At 35.5% G+C, this 19302-nt stretch overlaps 1 protein-coding gene across 1 annotated transcript; it reads left to right on the top strand.

Annotated features, from left to right (window-relative positions):
* The first annotated feature begins 126 nt into the window (after window positions 1–126).
* Window positions 127–18774, top strand: RAB12 (RAB12, member RAS oncogene family). Its single transcript, XM_007439731.3, has 6 exons — window positions 127–542; window positions 7151–7211; window positions 14130–14268; window positions 15097–15186; window positions 15829–15933; window positions 16969–18774. The coding sequence occupies exons 1-6, from the start codon at window positions 305–307 to the stop codon at window positions 17080–17082; spliced, it is 747 nt and encodes a 248-aa protein (XP_007439793.1). The 5' UTR covers window positions 127–304; the 3' UTR covers window positions 17083–18774.
* The last annotated feature ends 528 nt before the right edge of the window (window positions 18775–19302 follow it).

Here is a 19302-nt window from a genome sequence, read left to right as displayed (position 1 = left end):
CTTCCTCCAGACCACTATTGATCCACATGACCACGTATGCTGATTAAATAGACTAAAGTTTCCGTTTCCATTTCCAGTCCTCCAGGCCGCTAGGGGGCGCTTCTTGCCATCGACTCTCTCGTGCCGCCTCTGGCTTCACTTCCGGGAGGCTGCACCCACTGGCTGGACCCCGGTTCTCCCCTTCTGTTTCTTCTTCTTCTCAGGCCGGGGTTAAGGTGTCGCGCACGGCGAGCGAGGGCAACCGGTCCCGGGCCGGGCCCTGACTGAGGTGGCGGGAAGTGGGCCGCGCGAGCCGCATGAGTGGATGGAGCCGGGCTCTGGGCTGCAGCGAAGGGGGCCGGGGTTCGGCGGGGGCGGGCTGGGCTCGGCCGGGGTCTCCCCCGCGCTCTCGGGGCCTCAGGCCCGCCGCAGGAAACAGCCACCACGGCCGGCCGACTTCAAGCTGCAGGTGATCATCATCGGCTCTCGAGGCGTCGGCAAGACCAGCCTGATGGAGCGCTTCACGGACGACACTTTCTGCGAGGCCTGCAAGTCCACCGTAGGTACGAGGAGGCCGGTCGGCGTGTGGTGGCCGGGAAGGGAGAGGAGAGGAAAAGCCTCCCTTGCCTTGGGAGATGGACGGCGCCAGATCGCGTGAGAGGCGGATGCGGGGAGGGCGGGGGCGGGGGGGTAGCCGAGGGCATTGTTCAGGGCTGGGCAAGTGTTGGATTTGCGCTTTGAACTCCCCGAGATACTGCAACCCTCCGCCTTTTCTTTCGGGGGATGCCGCTTCCCTAACAACGACTGTCCTGAAGTCCTCTTTCCTCCTTCCCTCGCTTTCACACACGCAATGCCACAACTGGAAGCGCTTCTAGTGAGGATTGCTGGTGGGATGCATGTCAGGGAAACTCTCCTACTCTCAGAAATGTAGTGCAGTGTTTCTCGACCTTGGCAGCTTTAAGATATGTGAACTTTAACTCCCAGAATTCCCCATCTGGGAATTCTGGGAGTTGCAGTCCACACATCTTAAAACTACCATGGTTGAGAAACACTGATTAGTGCATCATTTTATTACAGGACCAGGAGGCAGTATTTCTTGATTCATCAGGGAAGAAATGAAAAATAAAGCTGCCAATACATCAGTCCTTTTATACACGTTTGTAGAATACTTACACCTGGGATACTGCACACACTTCTGGTCACTTTGCCTCATAAAGGATACTGTAAGAACCTACAACCCTGAATTAAAATGTCTGGAATTATTCTTTTATAGGAAAATGTTACAAAGTTTCACAGAATTTCACAGGCTAGAAACCAGGAGACCATGAGTTCTAGTCCTGCTTTAGGCACAAAGCCAGCTGGGTGACCTTGCGCCAGTCACACACTCTCAGACCGAGGAAGAAGGCAATGGCAAACCACCTCCAAAATCTTGCCAAGAAAATTGCAGGGACTTGTCCATGCAGTCGCCAACTCAAAGGCACCCAAAAGAAAAATTAGATTATATTTGCTGTTTTTGTGTTTTTTTTAACCAAGCATCAGTGGACCTTCAATAACCACAGTACAGTATCTGTCCATTGCTACTGCAGGCACATTCTGTGGTTCTTTCTGTCCATTTGGACATAAATGGCCATGATCAACTGTGATCTAGCAGCAAATGTGTACAAGGGTTTTTCTTCAAGAGGCATGTGACTATAGGTCTCCCTTGTTTTGTTTCTAGATTGTCATGTCCAACTGCAACATGGTGCTTTTTCTCACTGGAACAAGCCAGAGAGGGAAACTTAATGAGAGATAATATATCAATTGATATCAATATATCAACATAGAAACAGATCATGGAACGATTTGCAGCTACAGCTTGGGGAGGGTTGCACATCCATAGGTAAATCAAGACTGGTCCGTATCAGCCTGAATTTTTACAGGCAGAGACCATGAAAATACTACATATTGCACTATCTGCAACCTTTGAACAGTAAAAGTTACATTTTCTTTACAGATTTACTTTTTAAAATTATCAGCCATTTGAAACACTCCTCTATGGTGTGTACATTTTTCCTAAGGAAAAGTTGGGATTGTCATATGGCAGTGCTGTGCATATTTTTTCAGAAGTAAATTCCACTGTTTTCAATAGGGCTTACTCCAAGGTGTATTTAGGACTGCAGCCTTAGTATTTTAATACCATTCTTTTGAGTGAAACCTTTATGGATTAATTTTAATAATTTATAGAATTCCTGCTTCAAATAATACTTCACACATTCTTTTGTCTCCTGGGGAACCTCTGGGCATGTGCCATATGCTTCATTTGCATTGGAAAGATGATTTGTAGCTTATCTTGAGTTAATGAAATGCATTAGCTATATCTATGTGCTTCATAATCAACACATTAAAATTATGATGTTGATAAGCAAGCTGCTTTTCATAAAAATTATACTGACATTAGTGACCTGTTAAAAGAAATATAGTGAACTTCATTCACTAAGGTTCCCTGGTATGACTTGAAAACCACTATCTTGAATTATGATTCAGAAACCAAATAGATAATTCTAGCAGTTCATTGTACCTGCTAAATAGATAGAATTATTCTCATTGGAATAGGCAAGTCAAGTGAAGAAATTAATTTCCTTGGTCAGACCAGATCTACTACCTCTCCTAAAATATTTGTGAAATAAACGTGTTTATTGTTTGTTTCATAAAATGTTTGTGAACATGCCATTTCATGGTTGTGAAAAAACTGCTGCTGGAACTTGACAATGGGGGAGTTGGCTTTTAAGGTAGTTGGTATATCATTTTAACTATCTGCATACTTTATTAAAATTAATTAGTCTACCATGGTAAAATCTTATAGCCATCATATACAGCTCAAGATCAGTGAAGTTTGTATACTTGTGAGACTTTATAGGACTGTCCATTACATAAAGTTGCAGAGAATCTTTCTATATGCTTCTCATTTTACACCATGTTAATGTTAGTAGGCCAATATACATTTAAAATAGATTTATAAGGACTCACTGTGAAATATATTTTAATAGATATAAATTGCATTTACTGCATTCATTAGATTTTAAAACTTAATAGTTCACACTCTTGATTTAAGTTTTCCCTTATTGTGGTTAAAGGATGGGATTTTTTAAATTTAATATGGATTAGTTAATGTAAGGAAATTTTAACTTAAATCAGAATATAGTTATACTATAGAATATAATAACAGATTACTTTGGCTTCAGTTCTATACCTTGGAGCATATCTCATTGCAATCAGGAGAACTTACTTCTGTGTAAACATGTACAAGGTTGCAATATGTGTTTCTTTTAATAGTAACTTACCAACTCTCATGTGTATACTAACTTTAGAAACTGGAAGCAAGAATTGCAGAAGTTAATGAATAGCATTGACTCATCATAGAATTTTTTTTTTTAATTTTGTGTTTGTTTTCAGTGTTTTAGTAGCTGATATTTCCTACATAAAGTGCAAAATGCCTCTTAAAATCTGGAGCAGAGACGTCAAATCCATTTCCCATCCTTCCTATCTTGTGTTCTACCATATGAGAACAGTTATCATGCCACGCAGTCTGCCAAATTCTTGATAAACTCTATTTCTGTAAACCTCTTCTCACATTATATCCACACTTTGGCTTGGTTCCCACATAATACTAAGCCACTATATGAATGTACAAATCATACACTGTATAATTTTTTAGACAAATTTAAATTGTAAGTTGACTCCTTTCTGAGTTGAAAGAAGATTCAGAAATTAATTGTAAATAATATGTGTAAACTAGCTTGATCTGCCGCCTTCAAGAAGAGATGCAGCTGACACAAGTTGAGCAAATATTTTCTTAAACAAACTGCAGGAGTTGTGTCAAACCAGAAACATTTCAAAGTTGCAAACTTCAACCTCCTCAGGTAGTCCTACACCATACAGGATAGTGGAATTCCACTTCCCAGGTCAATTTGTCCATTAATTATCAGTAGTTTGTCTTGACCACATTCAGTCTACTACTGCAGCCTGATAGTAGTATAAGATTGCCACGACTTTTAACATTTGGCACCAGATGAAAGGAGGGAGAGTATATTGATCACATTTAATGGCAAAATCCAGAATGACCTCTCCCAGGAGTTTCATGTAAAGGTTTATTGGGTATCCCAACAGCCAGTTAGTAATGCTCTACTGAGCCTGATAACTTACAGCAATGAAAACATCACAACATAGCTCCATAGACCAATGTCCCCAAAATATACAGTGTTTGAAATCAACATTAGTATCTTAAATTTAACTTGTTCTAATGCCATTACAATGCATTTGTGAAAAACGAAGAAGTAAGTTACACATATTTTGAGTTTAGAAACATCTATAAAGTTTAAAAATAATCTGAATATATATTCTGAATATATAAAATGAACTAAAGAGTGTTATAGTTGCCACTTCTTTATTTGAAAACATTTTAAATAGTCCCTTGCTAAACATTCAACACAATATATATGGAATAAAATCAGTTGATGAACTAAAGACTTGTATCAGCTCATCACAAACAACCAAAAAACAGCCAAATAAGTTCTGAAACAAAGTCTTACATGTCTTTGGAAAAGTGAACAAATGGAGAAAATCTCTGGATTTCAACAAGCCAAGTACTTACTACTTAACGCTATAAACATAAAAGCTTTACTGCTTATTCTGTAACATTTTTCCTTACGGAAGTACAAAGTTGGTTTGATTTGTTTGAGGGAGTGTCTTGTCCACAACTGATTAATGTCCTTCAAAATCAATAAATATTTTTAACTTAATCCTCATGTAAAAAGCCAACATTTAAGCCAGTGTCTCACACTGGCTCTCTGAAAAGGTTTTTGTTCCAAGTTCAGATTCAGAATCCACCTTGTGCAGATAAACATGTGAATTGTAAGAATATATTATGCTAGAATCAAATATCCCATTGCCCCTAAATCAGTTGGCAACCAATAAAATGGAGTACTTTGCTTAAGTATATTGTAAATTTTGCTTTTAAGACTGAACAATCATTTATTCTGGATTGGGTCATCTGTGACATCTAACAAAATGAAAATTGAACCAATGAGTGGAACTAAGTATAGTAAATGAGTGCTGATTTCAAAATAAGAATGGAGATCAGCTGTTAAGTTATAAATATCTGAAGTAGTATAGGAAGAAACAAAACAGATAGGCATGATTTTGTTTTATGATTAACTTCAATTTTGGCTTTGGAAAATAAACGATTTGAGATTCTTAGTGTTTTTCAGTTATATAGAAAGAAGTATATGACTTGTAGGACTTATCTACTAGGCTGTAGGAAAATTACTGTAAGAATTTCACACCAATGTTATTTATGATTTTATCTTAGCATTTTTCAGAATACACTCAACTCCATGATAATTCGTCTAACTTTTAAAGTTGTACAGCTGTAAACAGCAATGATAAAATATGGTTTTGATTTTATAGTCTACTGCAGCATTATGAAGGATATCTTTCTAATGTGTGATTTGGTCAAGCTTCAGGGCTAAGTCTATTCTATATTTGCCTTTTTTTCCCTTTGGCCTACTTGTTCCCTAGTTGACATAGCTTAGACTACAGTTCTGTGCATTGTTATCTGGGACTAAACTCTAATAGATGCAAAGAGATCACTTCAGAATGTGGCTTTTGGCATGTCACTTAAAAGAATGGCCTTTAACCCCTCTCCTCCAGTTTTGCACGCAAAGTTTTATCGTAAGTAGTAAGTAAATAGGAATTGCCAGTCCCTTTAATTGCTTTCCTGTGCATTTTTTTCCTGCCTACCATAATTCTCACCTCTCTTCTTCAAGAACACAAAGTGCTGCTATTATGTTCTTGTAAACATCCCTTGGGGTTCCTCTCCTAGTACATAAACAGAACCAAAGAATACCTGCTAATAATTGTGTCTAGGAGAGTACACTTATTTTATTTTCCTTCTCTGAGACTTAGAGATAAGGGCTCTAAATTGGGGGAGAATGTAAGTACCTCAGGCTGTGTTAGCTTTTCATAGGCACTTCATGTTCAAATGGAAAGAAAACTAAAACTGGCCAATGACAATAATAATAAGGCAGATAAGGAGATTTTGGAGGCACTATAGGGGATAGTTTCTTTCTCTGTCCACCTCAGGAAGGTGAGAGACAGGCAATTATGCAACTCTTAGATCAGATGATCTACATCTGGAGAAACATGACTAAAATAAAATCCAAAAGGGCAATTTGAGACATACCGAGGCTTTGACTGATCCATTTTTTTTTAGAAAATTATCAGACTATTATGGCTTAACACCTATTTTTTTTCTGAACCTCCTGTACATGGACACATGAAAGAGTATACATGTTATGCTATTTGAAAAGCAAAGACCAAGTATTCTTTTGGGTACATAAAACAAGTTGCATGCTCTGCAGATCCTGATCGGGATTTCTGAAAAAACGTTTTTGTCATATTTTATGTGCATTAGATGATATTGTCTATGTATATAGTATATCTTCATGTTGTCAATGAATAATGTTTTCTGTGAGTTTAATGTATTTTTAGTAAATATTGTTTGAAGTCAGTGATACTGCACTCATGAGTGGCTGACCGTTTATCTCACCCATTTGCAATGTATTCTCAAGATCAGATTTCAGTATACTGTGGTGTAAGTTACAGTACCTGGGAAATGTATATGATATATATGAACTTAATGGAGGATCGTTTTTAGAGGTTTTCAGGTTTTTATTGACAATAGTGAAACAAGAATACCACAAGAATGCCACATAAGATCCATGAGCACACTGAAATGGAACACAGTTCCTTTCAGTAAGAATAGGACAACCTTGATTTTTCTAGCTTGATCTTTCTCTCCACTGAAAGGGCAAAATTGAGTTAGATGGAGTTAGAAGTACTTTTTTTAAAATGTAAAGTTTCAGATGATTCCTATAAAACTGGTGAAGGTATGAGGACATCTAGTTTAAGTTAAATAAATCATAACACCAAAGCCTTTGCACTTATTTAAAGCATTTTCAGTTCTGCAGTGCTTAAGATCCATATAGAGTACGTAATACCTGTCTTTTGTCTCCCAGGTAGTATAGGTCCTCATGTTCAACTTGCTTATATATGAACAGGTACAAAACAATCATACCTGTATTTGCATTTGCTGCTTATTCCTCCTCTTTTATTTACTGTATTTTATTTATAGGTGTTGATTTTAAAATCAAAACAGTAGAGCTAAGAGGAAAGAAAATTAGATTACAAATCTGGTAAGTAAAAAAAAAATGCAACCAGCAGAATGTTCTTTGAAGTTTTGTGTTCTAGCATGGTTTCAGTATGCTGCCTAATATGATTAACTTTTAACCCACTTGCTGCTGAATTTCTTTCTCTCACACGGCATATAGCCGTAGGAACAAGCAACTTGTAAAGTAGTGATAAAAAGGTAGAAATGCATATTGTATTATTTATTGAAACATTCTATTCCTACTTTTAAGCCAAATCAGTTTATAATAATTATATGATATAATTATAATAATAATAACATTTATTAAATTATTTATTTATATAATAATTTATTAAATGTATATGCTGCCCGACTCCAGCAACTCCAAAAAGATCAGTTAAGTAAGGAGGGCCTAGTTTAATGATCTCAACACCTTTTCCTAGCTGAGCAATTATCAATAGTTTTTTGGCTTTTAAAAAAGCTGAGTTGGGTTGTCTGGCTTTCTTATTACAGATAAACTTACGTTCTAAAGGGAAAATAATAGTGTAGCAATAGTGTCTCCTCCATTCCAGCATCAGTTCTTGAATCTAAATGTTATTTAATTGATAGTTTATTCACAGTTTTAAACTTGGATAGTCAGACTTGGGAAAGTCCCTGCCATATATGATACTGGCACCCACGAAAAACTGAAGTAAAAAAAAATACAGTTCTTTGATTGGTGATTTCTGACAATAAGAAAAAATGTATTTAAAAGAGTAACATAGTTTAGTTTTTCATAGTCCAAAATATGAGTGATGGTGATTGTCATAAGCAATTTCTTTTATTTAATATCAGATAATTTTTTACACTAGCATGTTACATACCACAAAATTATTCACAGTAGTGTAGTGAAAATAGCTGTTGTGAGAGACTAAACCAGCTTTATTTAGACAATCTTCTGTAAGATAGCTAATGTTATTAGCCCAGTGTATTAATAATACTTCATGCATAATTAATACTAGTAATAACTGCTAGATATGCTAACAGTCTAGTAGGGATGAAGGGGAATTCAATGGTTGTTTGGATAATACCATGGAAACAATTTAGTAGTACTTAACTTTTGCACAGTCAATTCAGTTTACTAACTCCTCTTGGCAGGTCACCATCAACTCTATTTGTCGCACCATGTGTTTGTCTTGCTTCCATCTGAGTTAATTGCTGTTGCATCTTTCGTATCATCCGTTACTCTAATACTTGAAAATTACTGGCATGACTTCATTCCTCATCTGTGTTCCCATCTGGAATCCTAAGGCCACAGAGTTGGTACTTGAGCCAGAATGATGGTTAGCCATGATGGTTTGTACTGAAGCTAATATGAGGTAATGTAGATTTTTCAATGTGCCACTGTCTTTTAGAATAAAGTTAACCAATTATTGTGGCTTGGTTAAACCAATATTCACAGAACAGTTTAGCTTTTGGAAATATACTGGGTGTTCAATCCTTACTGGTGCATGATAGAGAGCCTTTTGGTCCTGAAATTCTCCATACATAGTATTTCCTTAGATATCCCAATAAAAGTTTTAAAAATAGATTAAATTTAGAGCTTAAACAAATGGAACTTTGCACATATAAACGTGAAGTAGTATTTCATTGAAAATAAAGCTCATATGAGATTTCCTACACTTTAATATATAATAAGATGTGTTAATGGTGTTAACCTAGTTAGTTGTAAGGCTTTTTCCATTCAGTGAAGGTGGGCAAAGCATACAAGGATTTTTCTCACCATTTGAATGAATGAAGATGCTCTTTAGATGAAAGGCTTTCACAATACAGTTGTGACTGACACACTCTATATTTTAATATTTGGGCTAAATTCTCATTCAAGTTGTAGTATTTTCCTTTTCCCTCCACTTCCCAATTCATCTTCTAGAAATTGAGAATCTTACTCTATCACTGTTGCATAACATTCTTAACTAATTTCACCTGTAGAATTAAGCAGAGGCTGTTAAAGAATCTGGGCTTCAAGCTTGGCAAATGCTTCTGCTTATCTTCTATTCGCTGTAAAAACAAACCTGATTAGTACTTGGATGGGAGACGATCAAGGAATTCCAGGTCTGTAGACTGGGGGTGAGGGGACTAGAAGAAGGTAATAGTGAACCATTTCTGTTTTGTTGTGTCCAAGAATCCAGTTTGGAGGAAACTTTACTTTTAATTAACCAATTTAACAAGCATTGTTCCTTTTCTTGTTTCCCTTTTCTGTTATCTTGTGTTGGCACAAAACAATTATTTAATCAAAGCTAGAATTCAAGTACATGCCTTTGCATTTTAAGCATGCCTTCATATTTAAGCCTTCTAAAAATGTTTAGTGAAACTAATTTCCCGTTGAACGAGTGTAATTAAGGCTTACATTATCTGCAACAGCAGTACATCAAGATACACTGATTATTACATTAGGAATGGTTGTGTTAAAGTACATACTCAGCATGCCTTATTTTCATTTTATTTAGAAGTACTTATATAGAATCTAGGTCAATTTTTTTCTTTTGTTTGTCCAGTTATGAATTATAGAATATAAAGCATAATATTTTCATAGTCTAGGCAAAGGTTTTCTGAAAATAGTTGAAAAAAAATCTTAAGAATGGCATATAGCAGGAATACATGTATTACACATTCACCTTTTGCTAACCAATATGATAAACCAATATAGGCAGCATAGAAAAGTATAATTGTTAAAAAAAAAATCCCCTCACTTAGAGCCTTAAAGCTTAAATATTTGGCTCCTTTCATAATTGCTCTGTTCTTAGGCCATCAGTTTAGCAATATTTTTTACCCTGGCATCTTCCCTGTTCACATTTGCTGCCTAAAGGTGGGAATGGCAGGAGAAATATTGCTATTTGGAGCAAACTTTAAAAATCCTCTGTTGACTGTTCTACCACAAATAGATAAATGTTATATTGGATAATTATATTTTTAAAGCAACTTCATTTGGTCAAAAACTTACTTAAAATATGAATAAGTTTTGAAACAAATTAGAATGTAAAGCTTGTGGACACAGTAATTGCAAAAGATTTAGATTTCAGTGTAAGCTGCACAGAAACGAGGTTTTATTCATATTTGTGCTCAGTGGCGTTCTTCTGGGAATCATGTGTTGTCTATTTCACCTTCCCCCTCCCCCCCAGCTCTTTGTGCCCAGTGCAAAAGAGTATGGAGGTCTCTGGACCAGCTTGCCTTGGTACCTGTAAGAAGAAAACCAATTCTGAGAACATTACTGTCCTATTTACTTTCTCCAGTAGCAGGAAATCATCTTTGGCTCCTGATTTCCTCTGTGGATCCCACTCGTCTTTCAGCCATCTGACCTCATGGACTTCATATGCTTTTATTGTACAATAACTAAATACGTTATAGTGCCATTGTCTCAAGTATGTAATCCCTGATTTGCTAGGTTCACTTGATCCAATTAAATAGAAATGGTACTGTCTTGGCAGCAGTGAAGAGAAAACTGGCTGTGAAAAAATGCCACCAGGTACAAAATGTAGCATTATTGTTGTTACTGTTGAAACAGAAAAACAAATTGGAATCCTGCTTTGGCAGCCCTACCTTTTCAGTATCCAAAAAGACTAAAAGGATAAGGTAAATATAATTCCAACAATTCAGTGGCATTAAACTTCAAGGATGATTATGCAGCTTGGGCCTCCTTGTTGTGGTAAAAAATTGTCAGTGTAATGACTAAATATAAATGATAAGGTCACTGATTATAATGGACACTGATAATAATGGAAACTAACCAAATGTTTGTTTCTCAGTCTAAAGTGGGAGAACATCTCTTGGGTTTTCACATATATTTCCTTATTCTGCACTGTTGAGTAAAAAGTTGTATTTGACCTATGGATTCGATAGATCTATGTCTGCCCAGGTTCTTTTTGAATCTGCTATTGATTTGTAGATGGAGAACTCAAGGAAACACGGTTTGCAATGCATATGACTGAGACATAGCATTATCTACTATAGGATTTTCCATACTGCTGTTTTTGTTGTTTGGTACTATTAAGTCTTTAGTACCTACATACTGAAGTGTTTATGGCTTGTTTTCCCATTGTAGCTATTCAGTCTCTCTAAACATTTCTCCTCTTGATTGAAAGAACCTCCAAGCTTGTTAAGGAAGAGATATTTGAGGAAAAAATAGATAATCTTGCTGTGCATACAGAAGCAGTTTTGTATGTGCATTGAGTTTATGAATCCTAGTCAGAATACTAATTTGCTTTTTCTACACATGTATTGAACTGTCATAATGTGTAAGAACTGAAACTTAAGGACTTAAGTGACTGAAGGCAGGGTTGGGCAACTAGGGGCCATAATTAACATGAGAGGGGTCTTGATAACAAGATGGGTGTAGCATATCATATGTGGGTGGGCCTGGGTTTGGGAGAAATTGGGAGTTCTTTATGCCTATTTTAGAACATGCCTTATGATTTTCATTTATTTCCCAACTCAGCAGAAAATTGGTGTGTTTTCAACACTCACCCTCTGATGGCCCCAGAAAAGGGTCTCCAGGAACACTGCAGCTCAGGGTCACATGTCCATTTCTGATTGAAAGAGTAGTTTAGGCCTCCTTTGCCCCTCCCTCATGTTTCCAGGCCAGTAAAAATTAAGGGGTCTTGATAACAAGATGGGTGTAGCATATCATATGTGGGTGGGCCTGGGTTTGGGAGAAATTGGGAGTTCTTTATGCCTATTTTAGAACATGCCTTATGATTTTCATTTATTTCCCAACTCAGCAGAAAATTGGTGTGTTTTCAACACTCACCCTCTGATGGCCCCAGAAAAGGGTCTCCAGGAACACTGCAGCTCAGGGTCACATGTCCATTTCTGATTGAAAGAGTAGTTTAGGCCTCCTTTGCCCCTCCCTCATGTTTCCAGGCCAGTAAAAATTAATTTCCTTAAATAGCTGTTTTAATGTTAATATCAAAGACAGTGTCCCTTTGGGGAGAATAATAGTTTCAGGAAGAAACTATGCTTTCTGTAAATGTTGACTCCATTTAATGCATTGTCTACTGTGACCTAAGAATATGGTTTGGCATATTTTGCATTCTGTCTTGGGTAAGAAAATGTAAACCATGCAATATTTGGGGAATCTTGTTCAAGGCTATTGAACTTACCTTGAAGGTATTCCTGATGCTGCAGCAGTGTAAAACTTTTTCTAATCACATCAGGGAAAAAGTTGTTCTCAACATGGCTAAGATGACCTAGTGACATCTAGAAAATGCAGGTAAAGGCAGCATCAGTATCCTGTACACAAAGCTGCCATACGCTGCCCCTTTCCTTGTCAATTTGTTACAGTCATGCTCTTTTCCCTATATGACAAAAATGAAAATGTTAATGTGTATTAAAAATGCAGAAAAGGTGCTAATAAGGTACAGTATTTGCTTTTCCTGGTGAGGAGCTTAGAAAATTCAGAAAAAAGTACTGGAACTGCAAGCTCTCGTCATCCAAAAATTATGTTGAAGAATGAGAATGCCACTTAAAGGACTAATATTACAAAAAGATCTAACTTTCCACATGCAGGGAACAAAGGTTCATAAAAGCGCATTTTTTTGTAAAGATGATATAGCAGTTAAATAATTATTCCAATATTCATACAAATATGCGTCTCCCTAAAAAATATTAAATGCACTGCCTGAAAGGACTTATGGTACATTGATACTTGAGTTCATTAATGTATATGGTAGTATATATGTATATTGTGTGTGTTACAGGATATGCATGTGCTTTGTTTAATGCATACTGATTGTCTGGAACAAGATTAGAACTTCATTTCTTTAAGAGCTTGAAGTATGCAGATTACTGAATGTTTAAATCGGGGATATGTATAAAAACTTACAGGGGCAACTTCAACTTTATTTTATTTATTCAATTTATATCACCACCCACCTCACTTAAGTGACTCTGGGCAGCTTACATAATTAAAAAACAACAATTAGGAATAAAAGCAAAACAAAAGCCATTTATTCACAGTTGCTCCTTCTGGAACCACTTAGAGTGACAATGTTGTTATAGTAAAGTTATAGTATTGTTGACAGAGAGAACTAAAAGAATACTCTTAGTAAGTATTTTTCTCTTCCTAGAAAGCCTAAAACAATTTGATGAACTGAAAGGATTTTTTCTTCCACATGAATAAAACCTATAATAAATTGAAATTCTTCCTTGATGAAAGACAGTTAAAAATAATTATTATTCTCAATTCAAGGAGGGTTGAAATTCTAAAAACAAAATCTCTCATGATCTTTAACATGCTTCTTTGAATCTCTCTTTGAAACTAGGAGGATTTAATTATGAGCAAATGTGTTTGTTTTGAGATAAGTGATTTGAATATAATGGAGCATGAAACATATGCTCAAGGCATATTTCTTGCCATCAGTGCTGCCCAAGAGCAAATGGAGCAGGTCTGAACACTTCACTCTCTTGTACTATTGGAGGGAGTGATAAAGTGACATCATTTTTGTTGCTATATCTAACTAGAATCCTGAGATTATGCAACTCCATGTCTCATTTCTCTGAACTTCTGCTTGGCTTATGCTCTTGTGTTCTTTGTTCTTTTTTTTTTCTTTTTTTTTAACATACCACAATATATGTGTAGCCATAACTGGTGAGATTCTAAAGTAGAAGCTAAACCATTAATAACAAGATTTATAATCATTATATTGCATGCTTGAATCCAGTCACACAGTAGTCTTGTATGAATTTGCCACTGCAGTCACTCACTGAATAGATACATAGTAACAAGATGGGCTTCTGCATGTACATTTCTTACCAAGAAATTATTTTCCTTTGGGGAAGGTTTCTTCTTCTTTTTTTTACACTGCCTGAAGCTGGTACCTCTTGCCTGATGGGTAGGAAAAATGCAGATTTAAGATACAAGTTTTATTTTTTGTAGAAATTTGGGATGATCAGTAAAATGCTTGTATCAACCTTTGCTGCTGCTTCTTAGGGACACAGCAGGTCAGGAAAGATTCAACAGCATTACCTCAGCTTATTACAGAAGTGCCAAGGGAATAATATTGGTATATGATATCACAAAGAAGGAGACGTTTGATGATTTGCCAAAATGGATGAAAATGATTGATAAGGTAAGCTTCAGTTTCTCAAAATGAACAGTGCTGATTTTGGTCCTTAAACTGGGCTTAATGTCAGTGTTAAATGTGGCAGTACAGCTCTGAAGAGTTCTCTAGTAGCAATGCAGCCATTTTCTAGATTCTTGAGTGTTAGCTATCAGTTCTCTATAGTATTGCATTATCAGACATTTCCAAATTGTTAATTGTTAAAACTGAACAGGGTAAAAGATCAAGTTTCACAAATCGATTATATGGCTTTCTAAAAATAGGAAATCTTTATGATCTTTTTCCCCTTCATTGATCTATATTTAAGCATTAAGTGGTAGCACATTATTGAAAAGGCTGGCTTCTAAACATAAAATAAAACCAAAAAAATAGCACTAAATTTGTCAGCTTTTTGTGTATTTATATGCTGAAAGCATTGAAACAAAGCCTCCCCTACCCAATATGATTTAGTACATTATTTTTCTACCTATTTTTCTTAAGTATTTAATAGTCATATAATAGTAGATTGTATTAGAAACAATGTACATCAGAATGCCAATGCATTTCACCAAAAATTATATTATTTTGCAATATTGCTGCAGTATTTGTTACAAATAGGAGTACGTGTGGAACAAAGATGAAACAAAAGCAGTTACTTAATTGTGCTGCTAGAATGATAATTAAGAGAAAATGAACAGGATAAGGCAGAGTCATTCATGGTAATATGTGCACACTGATCCACAACATAATTTATGAAGAACATAACAATCAAATATCTTCACTCTCTTTTATATGAAAACTAGAGCCTTATCTGGAAACAGAGACCATTCTATGACTTCATTGTTGTTTTCCTTCCAGTATGCCTCAGAAGATGCAGAGCTACTATTGGTTGGAAATAAGTTAGACTGTGAAGTGGACAGAGAGATTAGTCGGCAACAGGGAGAAAAAGTAGGTGAAGATAAAGTGAACATCCATTGATTAAAGGAGGGAAGTAATTCTTGTGGAAATGTGAAGGACACAGAAGCATACACAAAAATGTATGTTTAATATCAAATCTATTTCCATTTGTTTGCCTTTAAGCACTGCTTAAGGCAAAGCTCATTACAAGTGATATACAGAGTAAACAAATCAGGTGGTAACTGAGAATTTCTGAGTAATTTATAGCTGGGGTCTGTTTCTCCTGTCAGTCTCCAGATCTTCTTGGTACATAAAAAATAGTGTAATCTTTCAGAGGAATTCTGCCACTGAGGAAATTGCAAAGAAAAGACAATAAAGATTTGCTAGGATTAGAAACCAGCATCATGATAGTGAAAATAAAATTTTAAAACCATAAATCAGCTTATTTCCAATGTTAACCATTTAAAAAAAAAGAATTTCTTTTAATTAAATTAATCTGGGATCCAATCCAGATTGTTTACATTAGTTATCAAACATATTTTTTATTTCTTTTTAATATCACCCATTTAGTTACAGTCACCTAACATTATTGTAACATAAGTTTTAGGATTATTTTTTAATTCAGTGAAACTTAGTTATGATTTTTGAGATTGAAATAACCCAGAAATATAAACCTTTATTTTTTCTCAACAGTTTGCTCAGCAGATAACTGGGATGCGTTTTTGTGAAGCTAGTGCCAAGGATAATTTTAATGTGGATGAAATATTTTTGAAACTAGTTGATGACATTTTAAAAAAGGTAAATGATCTTTGTACTGCAAGAAACCTGCTGTGAAGTCTTATACAAGTAAGCCCTAGAGTTCAGTGGGATTTAATCTGAGGTAACTGTATATAGGATTGTGGCCTTAAAATATTGACTGTTTAAAGTATTATTGTCCACTAAACATAATTGCAGATCAGTTTTATCTACAAATTCTCCACCATCTTTATGCAACATTCAGACTTCTAACAGAATATTGGTTAATTTATGAAACAATTTTAGGAGCTTTTATCAGTGCAGTTGCTGAATTATTTCTGCTTGCTTCAGTTGAATAAGGATTGTATCTTTTTGTTTACTACCATAAGGCAGTAATAAAAATGTTTCATAGGATCACTAATTAACATGGTTGAATGTTAACAGTATATAAGGAAATATGAAATTTTATGGATAATTCTTTAACATATTATTTAAGCAATTAGCATAATCTTACTTTAAGGTACAGTTTAGACCAGATTGTAAAAGCAACACTATGCTTAAATTCTAGACTAGGGGTCTCACACTTGCAGCCTAGGTGCCACGTAAGGCTCTTCAAGTCATTTTGTGTGACTCACTCTCAGACACAGCAGAGGAGAACTCAGTTCAACCTATCTATTTTGAGATCAAGGTTGACTGATGAATGTTGGTAAGCAATACAGAGGTTGACTGTGTGTTTGAATATAAAACCAAAACCTGGTGTTCTGAGGAATGAAAAATGCTGTCAGTAGTGGCCAAAGTGACATGATTAAAAAAATAATGCTGTTGCATAGTAAAAATTGTTTTTCCAGTTAATGAATTTATGTTATTTATGTGGCATATAATGATACTTTTCATTTTCTTCATTTTTGATTTAAAAGAGATTTTTGTATCAATGTATGAAAAACAAAAATGCTGCCACTCTCAGGCTAATGAATTAGTCCTTACATGGCACTCATGAGAATTTGAATTTGAGATCTCTTATAGATGAAAGTATATCAGCTTCAGTAAGATTCTGTGTAAGATGCTGCTGACGTTAATATTTTTGGTTTTCATTTTAAGATGCCTTTGGATGTAATAAGAAATGAATTGTCCAACAGCATCCTGTCCCTACAGCCAGAGCCAGAGATTCCACCAGAACTGCCTCCTCCGAGACCTCATGTCCGTTGTTGCTGACTTCCTGTTGCTTCCCCCAGAATGGAAAAGTTGACTAGCATAAAGGAAGGGGAAAGCTGTTTTATTCTGCATTACAATCATATGGCGGTTGTTTGTTGCACTTTGATTCAGAGTCAGAGCTACACACTAATTTGTAAATATGCAGATATGCAAACCTGGGTAAGATAAGGCTGTAACTGGTTAAACATTGCTCTTTTCAAAAGTGTTTTTTCACTACTCTTTCCCCAGCCCTATAAATATTGTACAATTTGGTGGGAAACACAGCACTCCCAAACCTAGGATGTAAGAAATTAAATGCAAACTTAATTATTCTGAACATAAATGTTGTAATAGTCCTTGATATAAACAGAATCTCTTAGTATATGGTGCTTTCATAGCTTTTTTAAAAAAAATTTTTTTAATTTCAATTTTGACATGTATAATGCTTTCTGAAGCAGCATTATCCCTTATAAATTCAAAGAAATTGAATTGTAGCATCTTCAAATGGCTGGTTAAAACACTTCTGTGTATGATTACTCAGAAGTAAGTCCTTTGGTCATTGGGGCTTAAGGGTTTACTCTAGCGTAGGGATCCAAAGGTTTGACGCCTTTGAGCGCAGTCCATCCAATAAGTATTACAGTAGGCCTCCATTAATTTCAACATGTGATCTCAGACAGGTACTACTGAAGTGAAGGGAGATTGTACAGCAGCAGGATTGAGTTCTAAACACACAGGCAAATGGTGCCACCAGTGCTTCTTTATTTATTAACTCTTACCCTGGGCCATTTGTATGTGTGTACCAAGGCGCTGTGTTCTGTGTAGTTTTTAAAGGATGAATTGGCACCTTGACCTAATTAGTGTCCTCAAAAATAAATTAGCTAGCAGTCAGATTCTGTATAAAGCAGAGAGAGATTTGCAAATTATTTTTTAAAAAAGGTTTAAGAGATATTTCTTCTGTCATAGACAAATTCTTTTAACATTATTTTTAAATCATTTCCTGTGTTATAAGGAATAATATATGTTTATTTGTCTGAAAGAAATTGGAGAGGTTTTTTTTTTTAATATAAGTAAGCTTATTCCCATCAAAAATTCTGAGTTAAAGAAGGATTGGATTTTTTTTGTTTTTGTTTTGGTCAGAATGAATTTGTAAACTGTATCTTTTTGGTATATCTTTTATTAAATCTGCACTGTATACTTTAGTTGTGGTAAGCCAGTAGTTTTGTATTTGAATAACTTGATATGTCTTTAATGTTGTGGTATTGAAAAGCATTGTCGTTCTATACTAATGACATGCCAATAAACTTTTGTATTTATGAATGACAGTGGAACTGCATCTCTTACTAGAATGCCAAATCTCAAATATTGCCCCCCCCAAGAAGATCCAATTTTGAGAGAAATTGTTAAAATTATCTTTATAGTTGGTTAAGCCTGTATATATGGATGTATTGACTTGCAGCAAAATCTTACGCATGCTTTCTCAGTTGTGAGTTTCATTGAGTTCAATGCAATTCAGTCCCTTATCAGTGTTTAGGACTAAAACCCTAATCCAGCTGGTATCCTGTGGCTTGTTACAGTTCTTCAAGAGGCTGTAGCAAAAGTAATTATGATTTATCAATGCATGAACTTCAGTTGTATGTGCTAAGCAATTAGTCTGTATTCCACTGACGTTTCTGCCATTTTCTCTTCAGACTTCTGGGACATAAAAAAGTTACAGTTTAAGTATACAAAATGGTTCCTACTGAACTTAGTATACCTCATTTAAATCATTTAGGTCCAAGTAATTAAAAATGCACAATTGAAATGTATTTCTTCTACCACAATGTGCCTATACAAGTGTCATTCTTCATACAGATACTTTAAGGCTTTCTACCATAATGATTAGATGACGTTTGCCATTTTTGTACCATTGTAGACTTGTATTATAGGTGATAACCGTGAAAACAGACTTACGGACAATACATTTAAACTTGATAAACATTTAGGTGATCTTCCTGTATTTAAAATTTGTTGTTTGCTTTCAATTCTTGAATAAAAATATAAGAAAACAGATCTATATACATGTTTATATCTTACCAGTACTGCTCCTTCTTGTACATTCCATGGAGGACTTTATATATTTTTGGCTGCCTAACAGCCTTCAGATGATGACTAAATATCCCTAGGATTTTTATATTGCATTAATGAGTTTTGACTTTTCATTTTGTTATTACAAAAGAGATGGCTTTGCAAGCTTCAGAGCAA

Source organism: Python bivittatus, unplaced genomic scaffold (genome assembly GCF_059951505.1).
Source record: "Python bivittatus isolate LINGU-HERP-01145 unplaced genomic scaffold, Pbiv_v1 ctg000840_np1212, whole genome shotgun sequence".
Classification (NCBI taxonomy): Eukaryota; Metazoa; Chordata; class Lepidosauria; order Squamata; family Pythonidae; genus Python; species Python bivittatus.
Note: the sequence above shows the minus strand (reverse complement) of the source record. Positions and strands in the feature narration are given on the sequence as shown.

What these genes read in the sequence shown, in the direction of transcription:
- RAB12 (XM_007439731.3), top strand. Translation starts at nt 305, where the DNA reads ATGGAGCCGGGCTCTGGGCTGCAGCGAAGGGGGCCGGGGTTCGGCGGG. An exon ending in GGCCTGCAAGTCCACCGTAG is followed by an intron (nt 543 to 7,150) that starts GTACGAGGAGGC and finishes TTTTATTTATAG; the next exon opens with GTGTTGATTTTAAAATCAAA. An exon ending in TTGATGACATTTTAAAAAAG is followed by an intron (nt 15,934 to 16,968) that starts GTAAATGATCTT and finishes TTTCATTTTAAG; the next exon opens with ATGCCTTTGGATGTAATAAG.